The sequence below is a fragment of the Aulostomus chinensis genome, chromosome 13 (assembly GCF_037954235.1).
Source record: "Aulostomus chinensis isolate RoL2024-O1b breed Wild chromosome 13, RoL_Achi_v1.0, whole genome shotgun sequence".
NCBI classification, from domain to species: Eukaryota; Metazoa; Chordata; class Actinopteri; order Syngnathiformes; family Aulostomidae; genus Aulostomus; species Aulostomus chinensis.
The window spans coordinates 15,392,402-15,405,318 of record NC_141332.1 but is presented as its reverse complement, the minus strand read 5'-3'; the positions used below and the strand labels follow the sequence as shown (position 1 = coordinate 15,405,318).

Here is a 12,917-nt window from a genome sequence, read left to right as displayed (position 1 = left end):
TTTTCCAACCCTTCCGACCAATCATAATCTCTCTCTATGAAATTATAAATATCAACCGTTTTCCTTCAAGCGTGAGAAAATAACTACTGCCTCGGCTTCATATACCTTCAGTTATTACATGTGATCAAGTTAAACATTCATGATACTGACACACAACCTAAACGAGGACCAGAATGCAGTCATGAAGCTTCAATTCAGAAAAAAACATCAAGTCTTTTACTTCAACTTTTCAGTGAATGTGAAATGAAAGGAGGATGAATTCTCAGGAATAGCAAGACAAAGTTTATGAATGCTATGAAACCATAGATGAGAGAAAGGTTGGACGAAGGTTTGACTCACGTCAGGTTCATATTTTTCACTCCCATGAGCAATAAGTGAGATTGTTTCTTCACAATAAGGTATGATTCCAAAGCAGATTTCAAACAAAGTGATGACAACGGAAAATTGTCAGGTGAAAAAGTTGGAAAGACAGAATTTAAAACAACAAAAGAGGAACAACAAGGCCAACGTGAGACGCTCCTGAGGACGCAAGACAAGAGCGCAACAGAGGTCCAGCACCACGGACAGAGACCAAATGAATGAGCTGTACTCTCTCAAGTCACTGTCAAGGTAACCGAGGCATGGAAAAGACGAACGAGTTTTCAGACCATGACAACGCAACAAATCACGAGAATCCACAAAGACACAAACCGAAACATTTCAAGACTGATGATAAAAGTCAGAATTAGTTTGAAACTGCAACAGAAATAAGAAGATTTCTCATAATCCACAATGCAATGTCACGCAAATAGGAAACTAGTAATAACCTATTAGAATGATTACATGTTAAATTCACTCATAAATCAAGTGTACCTTCAGAAACACACAAAACACCAAAATCCAACACAACAATAAATATAAGAGGTCTACTGGTTGAGAAATATTCATCATCAATGTGTGACACCTGTTACTTTCTTAGTCGAGCCATCAAATCTGCGGAGTTCAGAGAAGTAGGTGAACTTTACTAAACGGTCTGAAGGTGAGGATAAATGATAAAACAGGAACTGTGCCATTGATGCGTCATCACACCAGACAGAGAGGGGGGGGGGTGATGATGAGCCTGATATAAACACTCTAAGAAAGTCGCTGTTAAATATGTTGCCATTCGAAACTCGAAAGAAAAAGAAATAAAAATCAAAAAGCTCTTTTAGCAAAAGATTGGTGTCAGAGTTGTAATATCAAGTCCAAATAAATCATTGGGCGCATTCAGTAAATTCTGACTTCTCAACTAGTGAACCAACGCTGAAACTACTTCAGGAAAAGAAGAAAACACACATGCTTGGAACCAAGAAAGTATGAAGCGAACCGAGTATTGAGAAATGAGCGCGTACCTCAGGGGAGTTATCAGAGTCTCCAAACACGTCAGCAAAGTCTGACGGGCTTTTCCTCAGAGTCTGGTCTGCAGGCAGCGTGTTGTCGTTGTAGGAGGAAACAAACTTAAAGTCACTGGTTCGAGAGCCTGTTGTCAAGTAGGCGTCATAGTTGTAAGCGCTGCGTAAAGTTCCTGTGCCGTCAACATCTGCGTAGTTAGGAGGCAGATAAGCGCTGGGGATGGCTACTGCTCCATCAAACAACAGCCTGGGCTTCCTCCTGCGACAAAACCTCACACCCAGGATGATGATGATGAAGGTCAGGAAGAAGGTGGACACCGACACCAGCGCGATGATCAGGTAAGAGGTCAGTTTGGAGTTCTTCTCCTCGTAAGAAATGTCCTTCAGTTCTGGCACCTCAGCCAAGTTATCAGAGATCAGTAAATACATGGAGCAGGTGGCAGACAGAGAGGGCTGCCCGTTATCTTTCACCGACACCACCAGGTTCTGTTTCATGCTGTCAGACTCAGAAATGTCCCGCTGGGTCCGGATCTCTCCGCTGTGGACCCCGATACTGAAGAGGCCCGGATCAGTGGATTTCACTATCTGATAGGACAGCCAGGCGTTCTGTCCCGAGTCCGCGTCCACCGCGATCACTTTGGACACCAGAGAGCCTCCGTGAGCACCTTTGGGGACCAGCTCCGTCATGAAGGAGTTGCCCTCCGGGGCGGGGTACAGGATCTGAGGAGAGTTGTCGTTCACATCCGATATGAACACACTGACGCTCACGTTGCTGCTCAGCGGAGGAGAACCGTTGTCTCTGGCCATCACCTGGACTTTGAAGCTCCTGAACTGCTCATAATCGAACGACCTGACAGCGTGGATCAGCCCCGTGTCTCCGTTCACGGACACGTAGGACGACACCGGGGCGCCGTTCACCTCCCCGCCTAACAGAGAGTAAATCACCGTTCCGTTCTGTCTCCAGTCGGGGTCTCGAGCACTAACGGAACATAAAGCGGAGCCAGGTTTGTTATTTTCACTCACATATGCGCTGTAGGACTGCTCCTCAAACTCAGGGGGGTTGTCGTTGATGTCTGCTACAGACAAGTGAACAGTTTTGGAGGACGACAGAGGAGGAGAGCCCTCGTCAGTGGCTCTGATGGTGATGTTGTAATCAGACACCACCTCCCGGTCCAGGTGTCCAGTGGTCACCAGAGAATAATAGTTTTTAATAGAAGCCACCAACTTAAAAGGGACGTTCTGTTGAATGGAGCAGCGGACCTGTCTGTTACTCTCAGAGTCTCTGTCCTGCACGTTAATGATGCCCACCTCTGTACCGGGAGGCGCGTTCTCTGGAATGGGGTTGGACACAGACTTCAAACTAATCACGGGTGGGTTGTCATTGACGTCCGTTACATCAATTATTACGGTACAATAGGAGGTAAGACCAGGCCCATCTTTTGCTCTTATTCGCAGCTCTATGGAAGTCTCAGTCTCGTAATCCAGAGAGCCGATGACTCGCACCTCTCCTGTCTTCGGATCAAGAGAGAATAACGAGACATGCTCATCTGATATGTGGTCAAAATTGTACATTATCTCACCGTTTGGTCCTAAGTCAGCATCCGTAGCGCTCACTCTAACAACCATCGTGTTTAAAGGTGAGTTCTCAGGCAAACTCGCTTTGTAAACGTCCTGGCTGAACACTGGAGCGTTATCATTAGCGTCTAGTACGGTGACGTGGATGGTCGCAGTCCCCGATCTCTGTGGAGAACCTCCATCTACCGCCGTGAGCAGCAAATTTAGCTCTCCCTCTCGCTCACGGTCTAATTCTTTCACCAGAACCATCTGGGAGTGCCGCCGTCCGCTCCCATCTGTATCCACATTGATGGTGAAATGCTCATTGTTTTGTAGGATGTAGCGCTGAACAGTGTTGGTGCCGATATCTGCATCATGGGCCTCAGTGAGCAGGAATCTGGCTCCTTTGTCTGCTGATTCCGTAATTTCAAAGGAGATCAAGTTCTCACTAAACTGTGGCGCATTGTCATTCACATCAGTAACATGAACGCTAACACGATGCAGTTCCAATGGGTTCTCCAAAATCAGTTCCTCTTTTAAAACGCAAGTCGCCTTCTTACCACAGAGACCCTCCCTGTCGATCCGCTCGGTAACAATCAAGTCTCCGGTGCTCAGATTAATGTCGCAGTGTTGTTTGCCATTTCTGTCGGTGTCGATGCGAGCCTTCCGTGAAGATAATGCTGCAATCCCAAGACCAAGATCTTTGGCTATATTTCCAATCACAGAGCCGCGCTTCATCTCCTCGGCAATCGAGTAGCTCACGTCTCCATGCGCGAAATGCAGGCCGATGAAGAGGAGAACAACACCATAGTGACCGAGAGCAAATCCTGTGTTCATCGCACTCCCCATGATGGCCCGGGTCTTCATCCGTCTCTGACAAATTTATCCAAATTGACAAAGTTCCCGGGTTGTTAACTACCCGAATACCACTGCAGTCCGTGGCCTAAATACCGACGAAAACACGGAACCACTAAGGCTCTGCAACGCTGACAAAGAACATATGAAGCAATGACATGTTATTCCTTTCTTAGTGCACACTGACACCAAGAGTCTTATCAAGGTATAGCACTGCAAGCTGATCAACCAAGACTGGCATGACCTCCCGTTGATCAACCATTGTTTATTTATCTTACTGACTCATCCTCTCAAAAATGACTCATATCAATCTGTTCTTAAAGATGACATCATGTGCAGGGACGTAAATACATCAAACATGCACCACAGAGCTGTGCCTTGAGCAAAACAACCAGCCTTATTTTAACAATGAAAACCAATGCTCAAAATTATCAACCACCGCTTTCAAGCAAACTTCCAAACTTATACACACATGGAGAGACACAGAAACACAGAAATTTAAATAGCTTGTGTGTATGTGTGTGTGGGGGGGTGCATTTGATTAACTGTACACCACCAATACAAAACACAAATCATAGTTGGTACAAGTGATAGCTTTCTGAACTACACTGATGTGTATGAATGTAAACTACATAACTTACGATAATTTAAGTGCATACAAATTGGATGAGTGTGTTAAATAAACCCACCAAAAAAACAAGCGAAACTGAAGCCATGATGACACACAACATGAGTAAAAATTTAAAGAAGACAAATCTTGATACATTAGACGAACAGCTTTCTCATTTTAGGTTTTTAAATTGTCATTTTATGATCCAGTCTGAAACAGGAGTCTGGTCTAAATGCCCCCGAATCACCTGACGACAAAACAAAGTGAATGGTTTGCAGGCATCATTTCAAATCTGTCTTCTCTGTAGAATAAGCTTGTTCAGTGTAAACAACATGCAGGCACCTGGACAATGCTCTGATAACAAGTTGGTTTCAAGCAAGAAAATAACATAAAATACACTGATCGTCTAAAGGTTCCAGTGGTGAACAGAGGACAGAGGTGTGAAGGACACTTCATCATACAGACGTGGTCCTGCGGCGAACCTCCTCCTCCAAGCCAGCCTGCCAGACATGAACACACTAAAAGCAAAACTCTTAATGTCGACCAAAAACAGTGAAGAGCCGGTGAGAAAAAAACTGGTCAAACTCAACCCAGTCTTAATCTTATAATGTCCAATATGCTGAAGTGAATCACCTCCTCATCATTCAGTCTCCATGGACAAACTTTGCACTCGGCTTTTCCCACCAGCGAGCATGCTGAGACCAGCGAGCATGCTGAGACCAGCTCTCAGGTGCACCAAGCAGTTGCTTGACTTGCTTACTGACAAGCTGTGCCCCTGCCAATGTGTGCATATACAAAGTGTGCATGTACAATGAAGTGCAACAGCAAAGCCACACACCCATCTCAAACAGACACAGCCCTGAATATGTGTGCTGTGGAAATACAAGAATCAAACATGGTGTTGGAGGTGGAACCATGAGGGTCCTGTTGGCTGATCAGATTTACCAGTGCTCAACTGAAAATGTGTGCTTGATATAAAAAAATAAAAGAATAAGATAATTAAACATACAAGCCCTGATATCAAAACAGATGAATTCCAACGACTAAGGAGTTTTATGAAGGACCAAGTGCTTCATCAAAGTCAGACGGATTTTCCTCAGTCTGGTCAGCAGGCAGCGTGTTGTCATTGGAGGAAGAAACAACCTTAAAGTCACTGCTTTGAATCCCTGTTTTCAAGTTGGTGTCATGATTTCAAGCAGATAAAACTCTGAAGAAAGTTGAATTGTTTTGTATTATAATGGAATGGGATTTTTTTTTATTAAAGAAAAAAAAATCAGATGAACTGCACAGCTCTTTATCAAAGATGGGGTTAAAAAAGAAAGCAGAGTTCAGCACCATGGACAGAGACAGGGAGACGTCTATTCCAATTTTAGTCTATTCAGTGTTTTACCAGACAGAAAGCGACCAATGCATGGGAAAGTACAGACAGAAAGGAAAGCCAAAGTTAAAAAAAGGATAAATATCCTGAAAAGATGAGATAAGTTGAAATGAGCACAAACCCTGAGAAAGTACATCCTAAACACTCCTTAGAATTCCTCTCACTTGTCCTTTTTGAGACAAAGATGAAATTAAAAGGAAAATCAACTGGTCAGAGACCAAAACTAATGCTAAAACGGCTTCACGATGGACGGTTTAGACAACTGCCTACCTCAGGAGAGTTATCAGAGTCTCCAAACACGTCAGCAAAGTCTGACGGGCTTTTCCTCAGAGTCTGGTCAGCAGGCAGCGTGTTGTCGTTGTAGGAGGAAACAAACTTAAAGTCACTGGTTCGAGAGCCTGTTGTCAAGTAGGCGTCATAGTTGTAAGCGCTGCGTAAAGTTCCTGTGCCGTCAACATCTGCGTAGTTAGGAGGCAGATAAGCGCTGGGGATGGCTACTGCTCCATCAAACAACAGCCTGGGCTTCCTCCTGCGACAAAACCTCACACCCAGGATGATGATGATGAAGGTCAGGAAGAAGGTGGACACCGACACCAGCGCGATGATCAGGTAAGAGGTCAGTTTGGAGTTCTTCTCCTCGTAAGAAATGTCCTTCAGTTCTGGCACCTCAGCCAAGTTATCAGAGATCAGTAAATACATGGAGCAGGTGGCAGACAGAGAGGGCTGCCCGTTATCTTTCACCGACACCACCAGGTTCTGTTTCATGCTGTCGGACTCAGAAATGTCCCGCTGGGTCCGGATCTCTCCGCTGTGGACCCCGATACTGAAAAGCCCCGGATCGGTGGATTTCACGATCTGATAGGACAGCCAGGCGTTCTGTCCCGAGTCCGCGTCCACCGCGATCACTTTGGACACCAGAGAGCCTCCGTGAGCACCTTTGGGGACCAGCTCGGTCATGAAGGAGTTGCCCTCCGGGGCGGGGTACAGGATCTGAGGAGAGTTGTCGTTCACATCCGATATGAACACACTGACGCTCACGTTGCTGCTCAGCGGAGGAGAACCGTTGTCTCTGGCCATCACCTGGACTTTGAAGCTCCTGAACTGCTCATAATCGAACGACCTGACAGCGTGGATCAGCCCCGTGTCTCCGTTCACGGACACGTAGGACGACACCGGGGCGCCGTTCACCTCCCCGCCTAACAGAGAGTAAATCACCGTTCCGTTCTGTCTCCAGTCGGGGTCTCGAGCACTAACGGAACATAAAGCGGAGCCAGGTTTGTTATTTTCACTCACATATGCGCTGTAGGACTGCTCCTCAAACTCAGGGGGGTTGTCGTTGATGTCTGCTACAGACAAGTGAACAGTTTTGGAGGACGACAGAGGAGGAGAGCCCTCGTCAGTGGCTCTGATGGTGATGTTGTAATCAGACACCACCTCCCGGTCCAGGTGTCCAGTGGTCACCAGAGAATAATAGTTTTTAATAGAAGCCACCAACTTAAAAGGGACGTTCTGTTGAATGGAGCAGTGGACCTGTCTGTTACTCTCAGAGTCTCTGTCCTGCACGTTAATGATGCCCACCTCTGTACCGGTTGGAGTGTCTTCTGGTATGGGACTTTTTAAGGACTTAATAAACATTACTGGTGCGTTATCATTAACATCAGTAACATCAATTATTAATGCACATGATGACACTAATCCAAGACCATCCTTCGCTGTAATTTGCATTTCATAAGTGGACAGCTCCTCATAATCTACTGAGCCACTGACTCTCACTTCACCAGTTGTTTGATCAAGAGTAAACACATGATTATTTTCATCAGAGATGTGATCTATCTCATACGTCACTTTTCCATTGACTCCTTCATCAGCGTCAGTGGCGCTGACTGTCATCACTACAGTGTCTACAGGGGAGTTTTCAGGCAGACTGGCTTTATATACTGCCTGGCTGAACACTGGAGCGTTATCATTAGCGTCCAGAACTGTGACGTGGATGACGACTGTCCCTGATCTCTGAGGGGAGCCCCCGTCTGTTGCCACGAGTACAATCGTTAGCTCTTGCTGTTGTTCTCTATCGAGTTCACTCTCTAGAACTAATTCACTGTATTTTCCTCCTCCGGTTTTTGTGACAACATTTAATTTGAAGTGCGCATTGGCTTCAATAATGTAGCTCTGTATGGCGTTTTGTCCCACATCTGCATCATGGGCCTCGTCCAAGCGGTAGCGATTTCCTTTGACTGCAGATTCACTTATTTCAAATTTGATTTCACCCTTTTTAAATTGAGGCGAATTATCGTTGATATCTTGAATGTGAGCGTTAATGCGATGGAGCTCTAACGGATCCTCTAAAAACAGTTCTTGTTTCAAAACGCAAGACGGCTTTTTACCACAAAGCCCCTCTCTGTCAATCCTATCCGCAACAAAGATGTCTCCAGAGCTCAGGTTGATGTCAAAATACCGTTTACTGTTCCCGTCTGCATCAATACGAGCCTTTCGAGCAGATAATCTCCCCACCTCAAGTCCAATATCCTTCGCTATATTTCCAATAACCGAGCCGCGCTTCATCTCCTCTGGGAAAGAGTAGGCCAGATCTCCACAAACCGTTTGCAGCGTCAAAAGAAACACTCCAAACGAGGCTGCCAGGCCGAGCAATGAAATCCCCTCCAATCCCATTTTTTTTCTGTCTTGGGGAACAATGTTGACTCCACCGCTATTATTAAACAAAGGAAAATAAAAAAGGACAATCAAGGAAAGACAATCATCTTCCGAAAAGATACGTCTGAATATGAGCCGCCAGCTTTCACCAACCAAGCGACCGTAAAGTGACTGAGACGGTGTGAGTGTGTTAGGGAACACAATGACACCTTTAGCTAAAGCTGGTGGACAGCGCCACCGTGAGTAGATTGCACGTATTACAAAAGACCAAATATGAATATATTCATACAAAAAAAAAACATTCAAGCAACCGTCTGCAGTCACAGTCAAGGATGAAACTACATCATGAATTTACGTCTGTTTCTTCACAATGACAAAGTGCTTACTTCCATGAAAGTGCTTTTACTTGTCCAGCAGCAAAGAAGTTGGAGTCTGCGTCGAGCGTGACGCTGACAGATGACGGAAAAGTAATAAAAGAAATTCAAAAGAAACAACAAGAACAGATTTCAAGATGACATAACCTAGATAGTGTGAAACATTTACTCGGCATTTATTCCCCTTGTGAGGACTTCTTATGGAAAAAAAATTAGCTTCATTTTCAGTGGCGAAAAAAGCTACTAAAGCACGTCACTGATTCCCATAACGACCGCTGCCATCATCAATGTGTTTTAACAGTCTCAATTGCTTCTCGGTCTTTTTTAAAACCAAGCTTTGAGCCACAAAGTCAACTGTCAAGTTTAACAATGGAGGTAAAGTGGCCTCAGTTGTAAAATGATTAACAAATTCTTTTCAAATATGAAGATGATTTTGTATAATCATTTCAAAAAAAGAGAAATTCGGCGGAGATAGAAACCCTCAGGGACAAATGTATAACATGACTGTTTTTTTCGTGCAGCCAAATGAATTTAAACATTGACGTAAAATGTTTATGATTGTCAAGTTATTTGATCTGCATATTGGACTTCAACATGTTAGTTACTGCCTTGAAAAACCCGCATGCCTACCTCCAGGGGGTCCAAACAATCATGAAAGACCTCAGCAAAGTCTGACGGGCTTTTCCTCAGAGTCTGGTCAGCAGGCAGCGTGTTGTCGTTGTAGGAGGAAACAAACTTAAAGTCACTGGTTCGAGAGCCTGTTGTCAAGTAGGCGTCATAGTTGTAAGCGCTGCGTAAAGTTCCTGTGCCGTCAACATCTGCGTAGTTAGGAGGCAGATAAGCGCTGGGGATGGCTACTGCTCCATCAAACAACAGCCTGGGCTTCCTCCTGCGACAAAACCTCACACCCAGGATGATGATGATGAAGGTCAGGAAGAAGGTGGACACCGACACCAGCGCGATGATCAGGTAAGAGGTCAGTTTGGAGTTCTTCTCCTCGTAAGAAATGTCCTTCAGTTCTGGCACCTCAGCCAAGTTATCAGAGATCAGTAAATACATGGAGCAGGTGGCAGACAGAGAGGGCTGCCCGTTATCTTTCACCGACACCACCAGGTTCTGTTTCATGCTGTCGGACTCAGAAATGTCCCGCTGGGTCCGGATCTCTCCGCTGTGGACCCCGATACTGAAAAGCCCCGGATCGGTGGATTTCACGATCTGATAGGACAGCCAGGCGTTCTGTCCCGAGTCCGCGTCCACCGCGATCACTTTGGACACCAGAGAGCCTCCGTGAGCACCTTTGGGGACCAGCTCGGTCATGAAGGAGTTGCCCTCCGGGGCGGGGTACAGGATCTGAGGAGAGTTGTCGTTCACATCCGATATGAACACACTGACGCTCACGTTGCTGCTCAGCGGAGGAGAACCGTTGTCTCTGGCCATCACCTGGACTTTGAAGCTCCTGAACTGCTCATAATCGAATGACCTGACAGCGTGGATCAGCCCCGTGTCTCCGTTCACGGACACGTAGGACGACACCGGGGCGCCGTTCACCTCCCCGCCTAACAGAGAGTAAATCACCGTTCCGTTCTGTCTCCAGTCAGGGTCTCGAGCACTAACGGAACATAAAGCGGAGCCAGGTTTGTTATTTTCACTCACATATGCGCTGTAGGACTGCTCCTCAAACTCAGGGGGGTTGTCGTTGATGTCTGCTACAGACAAGTGAACAGTTTTGGAGGACGACAGAGGAGGAGAGCCCTCGTCAGTTGCTCTGATGGTGATGTTGTAATCAGACACCACCTCCCGGTCCAGGTGTCCAGTGGTCACCAGAGAATAATAGTTTTTAATAGAAGCCACCAACTTAAAAGGGACGTTTTGTTGAATGGAGCAGCGGACCTGTCTGTTATTCTCAGAGTCTCTGTCCTGCACGTTAATGATGCCCACCTCTGTACCGGGAGGCGCGTTCTCTGGGATGGGGTCAGACACAGACTTCAGCTGGATAACCGGCGCGTTGTCGTTCACATCAGAGACGTCGATGACGACTTTGGCGTACGACGTTAATCCCAAACCATCCTTTGCTATAACACGAAGTTCAAATGACGAAGCTGTTTCAAAATCAATCGCCGCCATCAATTTTAGCTCACCTGTCTTGCTGTCTATGGTAAACATGGATTTAACGTCTTCAGCAATGTGACCGAAATCATACGTAACGTCTCCATTTAGGCCCTCGTCCGCATCAGTGGCACTGACTGAGAGAACAACGATTCCCGGAGGAGAGTTTTCAGGCAGACTGGCTTTATAAACAGCCTGGCTGAAGACCGGAACGTTATCATTAGCGTCCAGTACAGTGACGTCAATAATCACACTGCCTGACTTTTGAGGGGAACCACCATCCACAGCAGTAAGAAGCAGGTTAATTTCCTTTGATTTTTCACGGTCGAGCTCCTTGTTCAGAGCAAGTTCCACTGAATTCGTCCCGACGCCCAGAATGAAATGCTCATTGTGCTGTAGGTTGTACGTCTGAACGGAATTTTTGCCAACATCCGCATCGTGTGCTTCTTCGATCGGAAAGCGAGCGCCTTTCGCTGCAGACTCTCTAATTTCTAAATGGATTCGCTCTTTGTTAAAATGTGGAGAATTATCATTGATGTCCTGGACGTGCAGATTAATACGATGCAGCTCTAACGGATTCTCTAACATGAGTTCCTGCCTTAACACGCATGATGCTTTGTCTCCGCAGAGGCCTTCCCTGTCGATCCTCTCACCAACAGTCAAATCCCCGGTTAAAAGGTTGATGCCACAATAAGGTTTGTTGCTTCCATCTGTATCAATGCGAGCCTTTCGAGATGACAGCCTGTTTGCATCAAGACCTAGGTCTTGAGCGATATTTCCGATCACGGATCCGTGTTTCATCTCCTCCGGAAAAGAATATGTTACATCGCCATTGGAAGAATGCAAAGAAAGAAGCAGGATTAAAACCACACAGTTGTGAAATAGGAATCCAGTCAACGCCATCAGAATGAAAACTGGAAATTTCCAAGTGAGATGAGAGGACGACCGCCAAAAAGCAGGAAAATATGGCTGGGAATCCAAACCCAAAGCGAGACCAAGCCTCTGCTCCTCTCGACTACCAACTACAGCACCACACGGCAGCAGAGGACGGACATGGACAAGATCACCTACAGTTGGTGCACAGCGACATCCTGAGTCCCTTCCAGAGACTGCAAATGCATTCAGGCTTTACCAATCATGAAATTTCAGAAGATTGTTTGGAGAATAAAACGTAAATATCTCCTCTAAAACACTGTATAATTCCATTGGGGCACCTCCTATTCAGTATTAGTGTTTAGATGTGGAAAAACACTCAAAGTACTCCCAAAAATTCCATCACTGTTTTCAGTTCATATACTACAAAGTTTAGCATTTGGTGAATGATTATTTGAAATGGCTCTTGAAATCACCGCGGTCACAGACCCAATGAATGTGCTGCACTGTCTTAAGAGTCCCTGTCAATAAAGTTCTATCTATCTATGGACACACAGATCCCCACAACAGCTGCTTCGGCTACGAATCAGAATTTCTAAACAGCTGATGAAAAAAAGACTAAACAAATAAAATTGATGTAGTAAAGAGTAAAGTTGAGATACAGAGGGAAATTTTAGCCCATAGGAAACTACTCTTTCCTGAAATGTTATGAGGTGAAAGGGAAATCGAGATGATTTACGTCAAACCTTTTTCAAACTATAAACAGACACATAATTTGTTGATCTTCACTAAAGTATCGACAAAGCGACTCTTTGTTCATGAGATTAATCATCTAGAGAAGGAACAAGACTTTTCTGCTAAAAGAAAGCAGGATCAGTGACGAGGAGTCTGAGGACTGTTGATATCTGAGGAGGATGGATAAGTGTCTTGGAGAAGGACGCGCATGTAAAAGACATAAGAAACAACCCCCCTAAAAGCAGATGTTCCATAGGTTCACCAGATAAGAGTTTATCTATTTCCCTCTCAGAAAGGACTTCAACACGTCAAGCAATACATCTTCCAACAGCAGCTCACAGCAACAAAGTTGAAATGTTCCTCCTCAAGATGAAACTGTCTGCAAAAGCAGCCACGTTTTCATTGATGAA

At 45.5% G+C, this 12,917-nt stretch overlaps 4 protein-coding genes across 9 annotated transcripts in view; all 4 read right to left on the bottom strand.

The window, feature by feature from the left end:
• Window positions 1–12,917, bottom strand: part of LOC147251089 (protocadherin gamma-C5-like) — a 279,342-nt gene that overhangs the window by 230,436 nt on the left and 35,989 nt on the right. The window lies entirely within an intron of this gene.
• LOC147251097 (protocadherin beta-16-like) lies at window positions 967–3,897 on the bottom strand. The gene is made up of 2 exons (XM_086222935.1): window positions 1,371–3,897; window positions 967–972 (listed from the first exon to the last, which is right to left on the bottom strand). Exons 1-2 carry the CDS (start codon window positions 3,789–3,791, stop codon window positions 967–969), a joined length of 2,427 nt encoding a protein of 808 aa, XP_086079061.1. The 5' UTR covers window positions 3,792–3,897.
• LOC147251096 (protocadherin gamma-A10-like) lies at window positions 5,735–8,583 on the bottom strand. The gene has a single exon (XM_086222631.1). It carries the CDS (start codon window positions 8,435–8,437, stop codon window positions 6,008–6,010), a length of 2,430 nt encoding a protein of 809 aa, XP_086078757.1. The 5' UTR covers window positions 8,438–8,583; the 3' UTR covers window positions 5,735–6,007.
• LOC147251095 (protocadherin beta-15-like) lies at window positions 9,391–11,912 on the bottom strand. The gene has a single exon (XM_086222934.1). It carries the CDS (start codon window positions 11,800–11,802, stop codon window positions 9,391–9,393), a length of 2,412 nt encoding a protein of 803 aa, XP_086079060.1. The 5' UTR covers window positions 11,803–11,912.

What these genes read in the sequence shown, in the direction of transcription:
- LOC147251095 (XM_086222934.1), bottom strand. Translation starts at nt 11,802, where the DNA reads ATGGCGTTGACTGGATTCCTATTTCACAACTGTGTGGTTTTAATCCTG.
- LOC147251097 (XM_086222935.1), bottom strand. Translation starts at nt 3,791, where the DNA reads ATGAAGACCCGGGCCATCATGGGGAGTGCGATGAACACAGGATTTGCT.
- LOC147251096 (XM_086222631.1), bottom strand. Translation starts at nt 8,437, where the DNA reads ATGGGATTGGAGGGGATTTCATTGCTCGGCCTGGCAGCCTCGTTTGGA.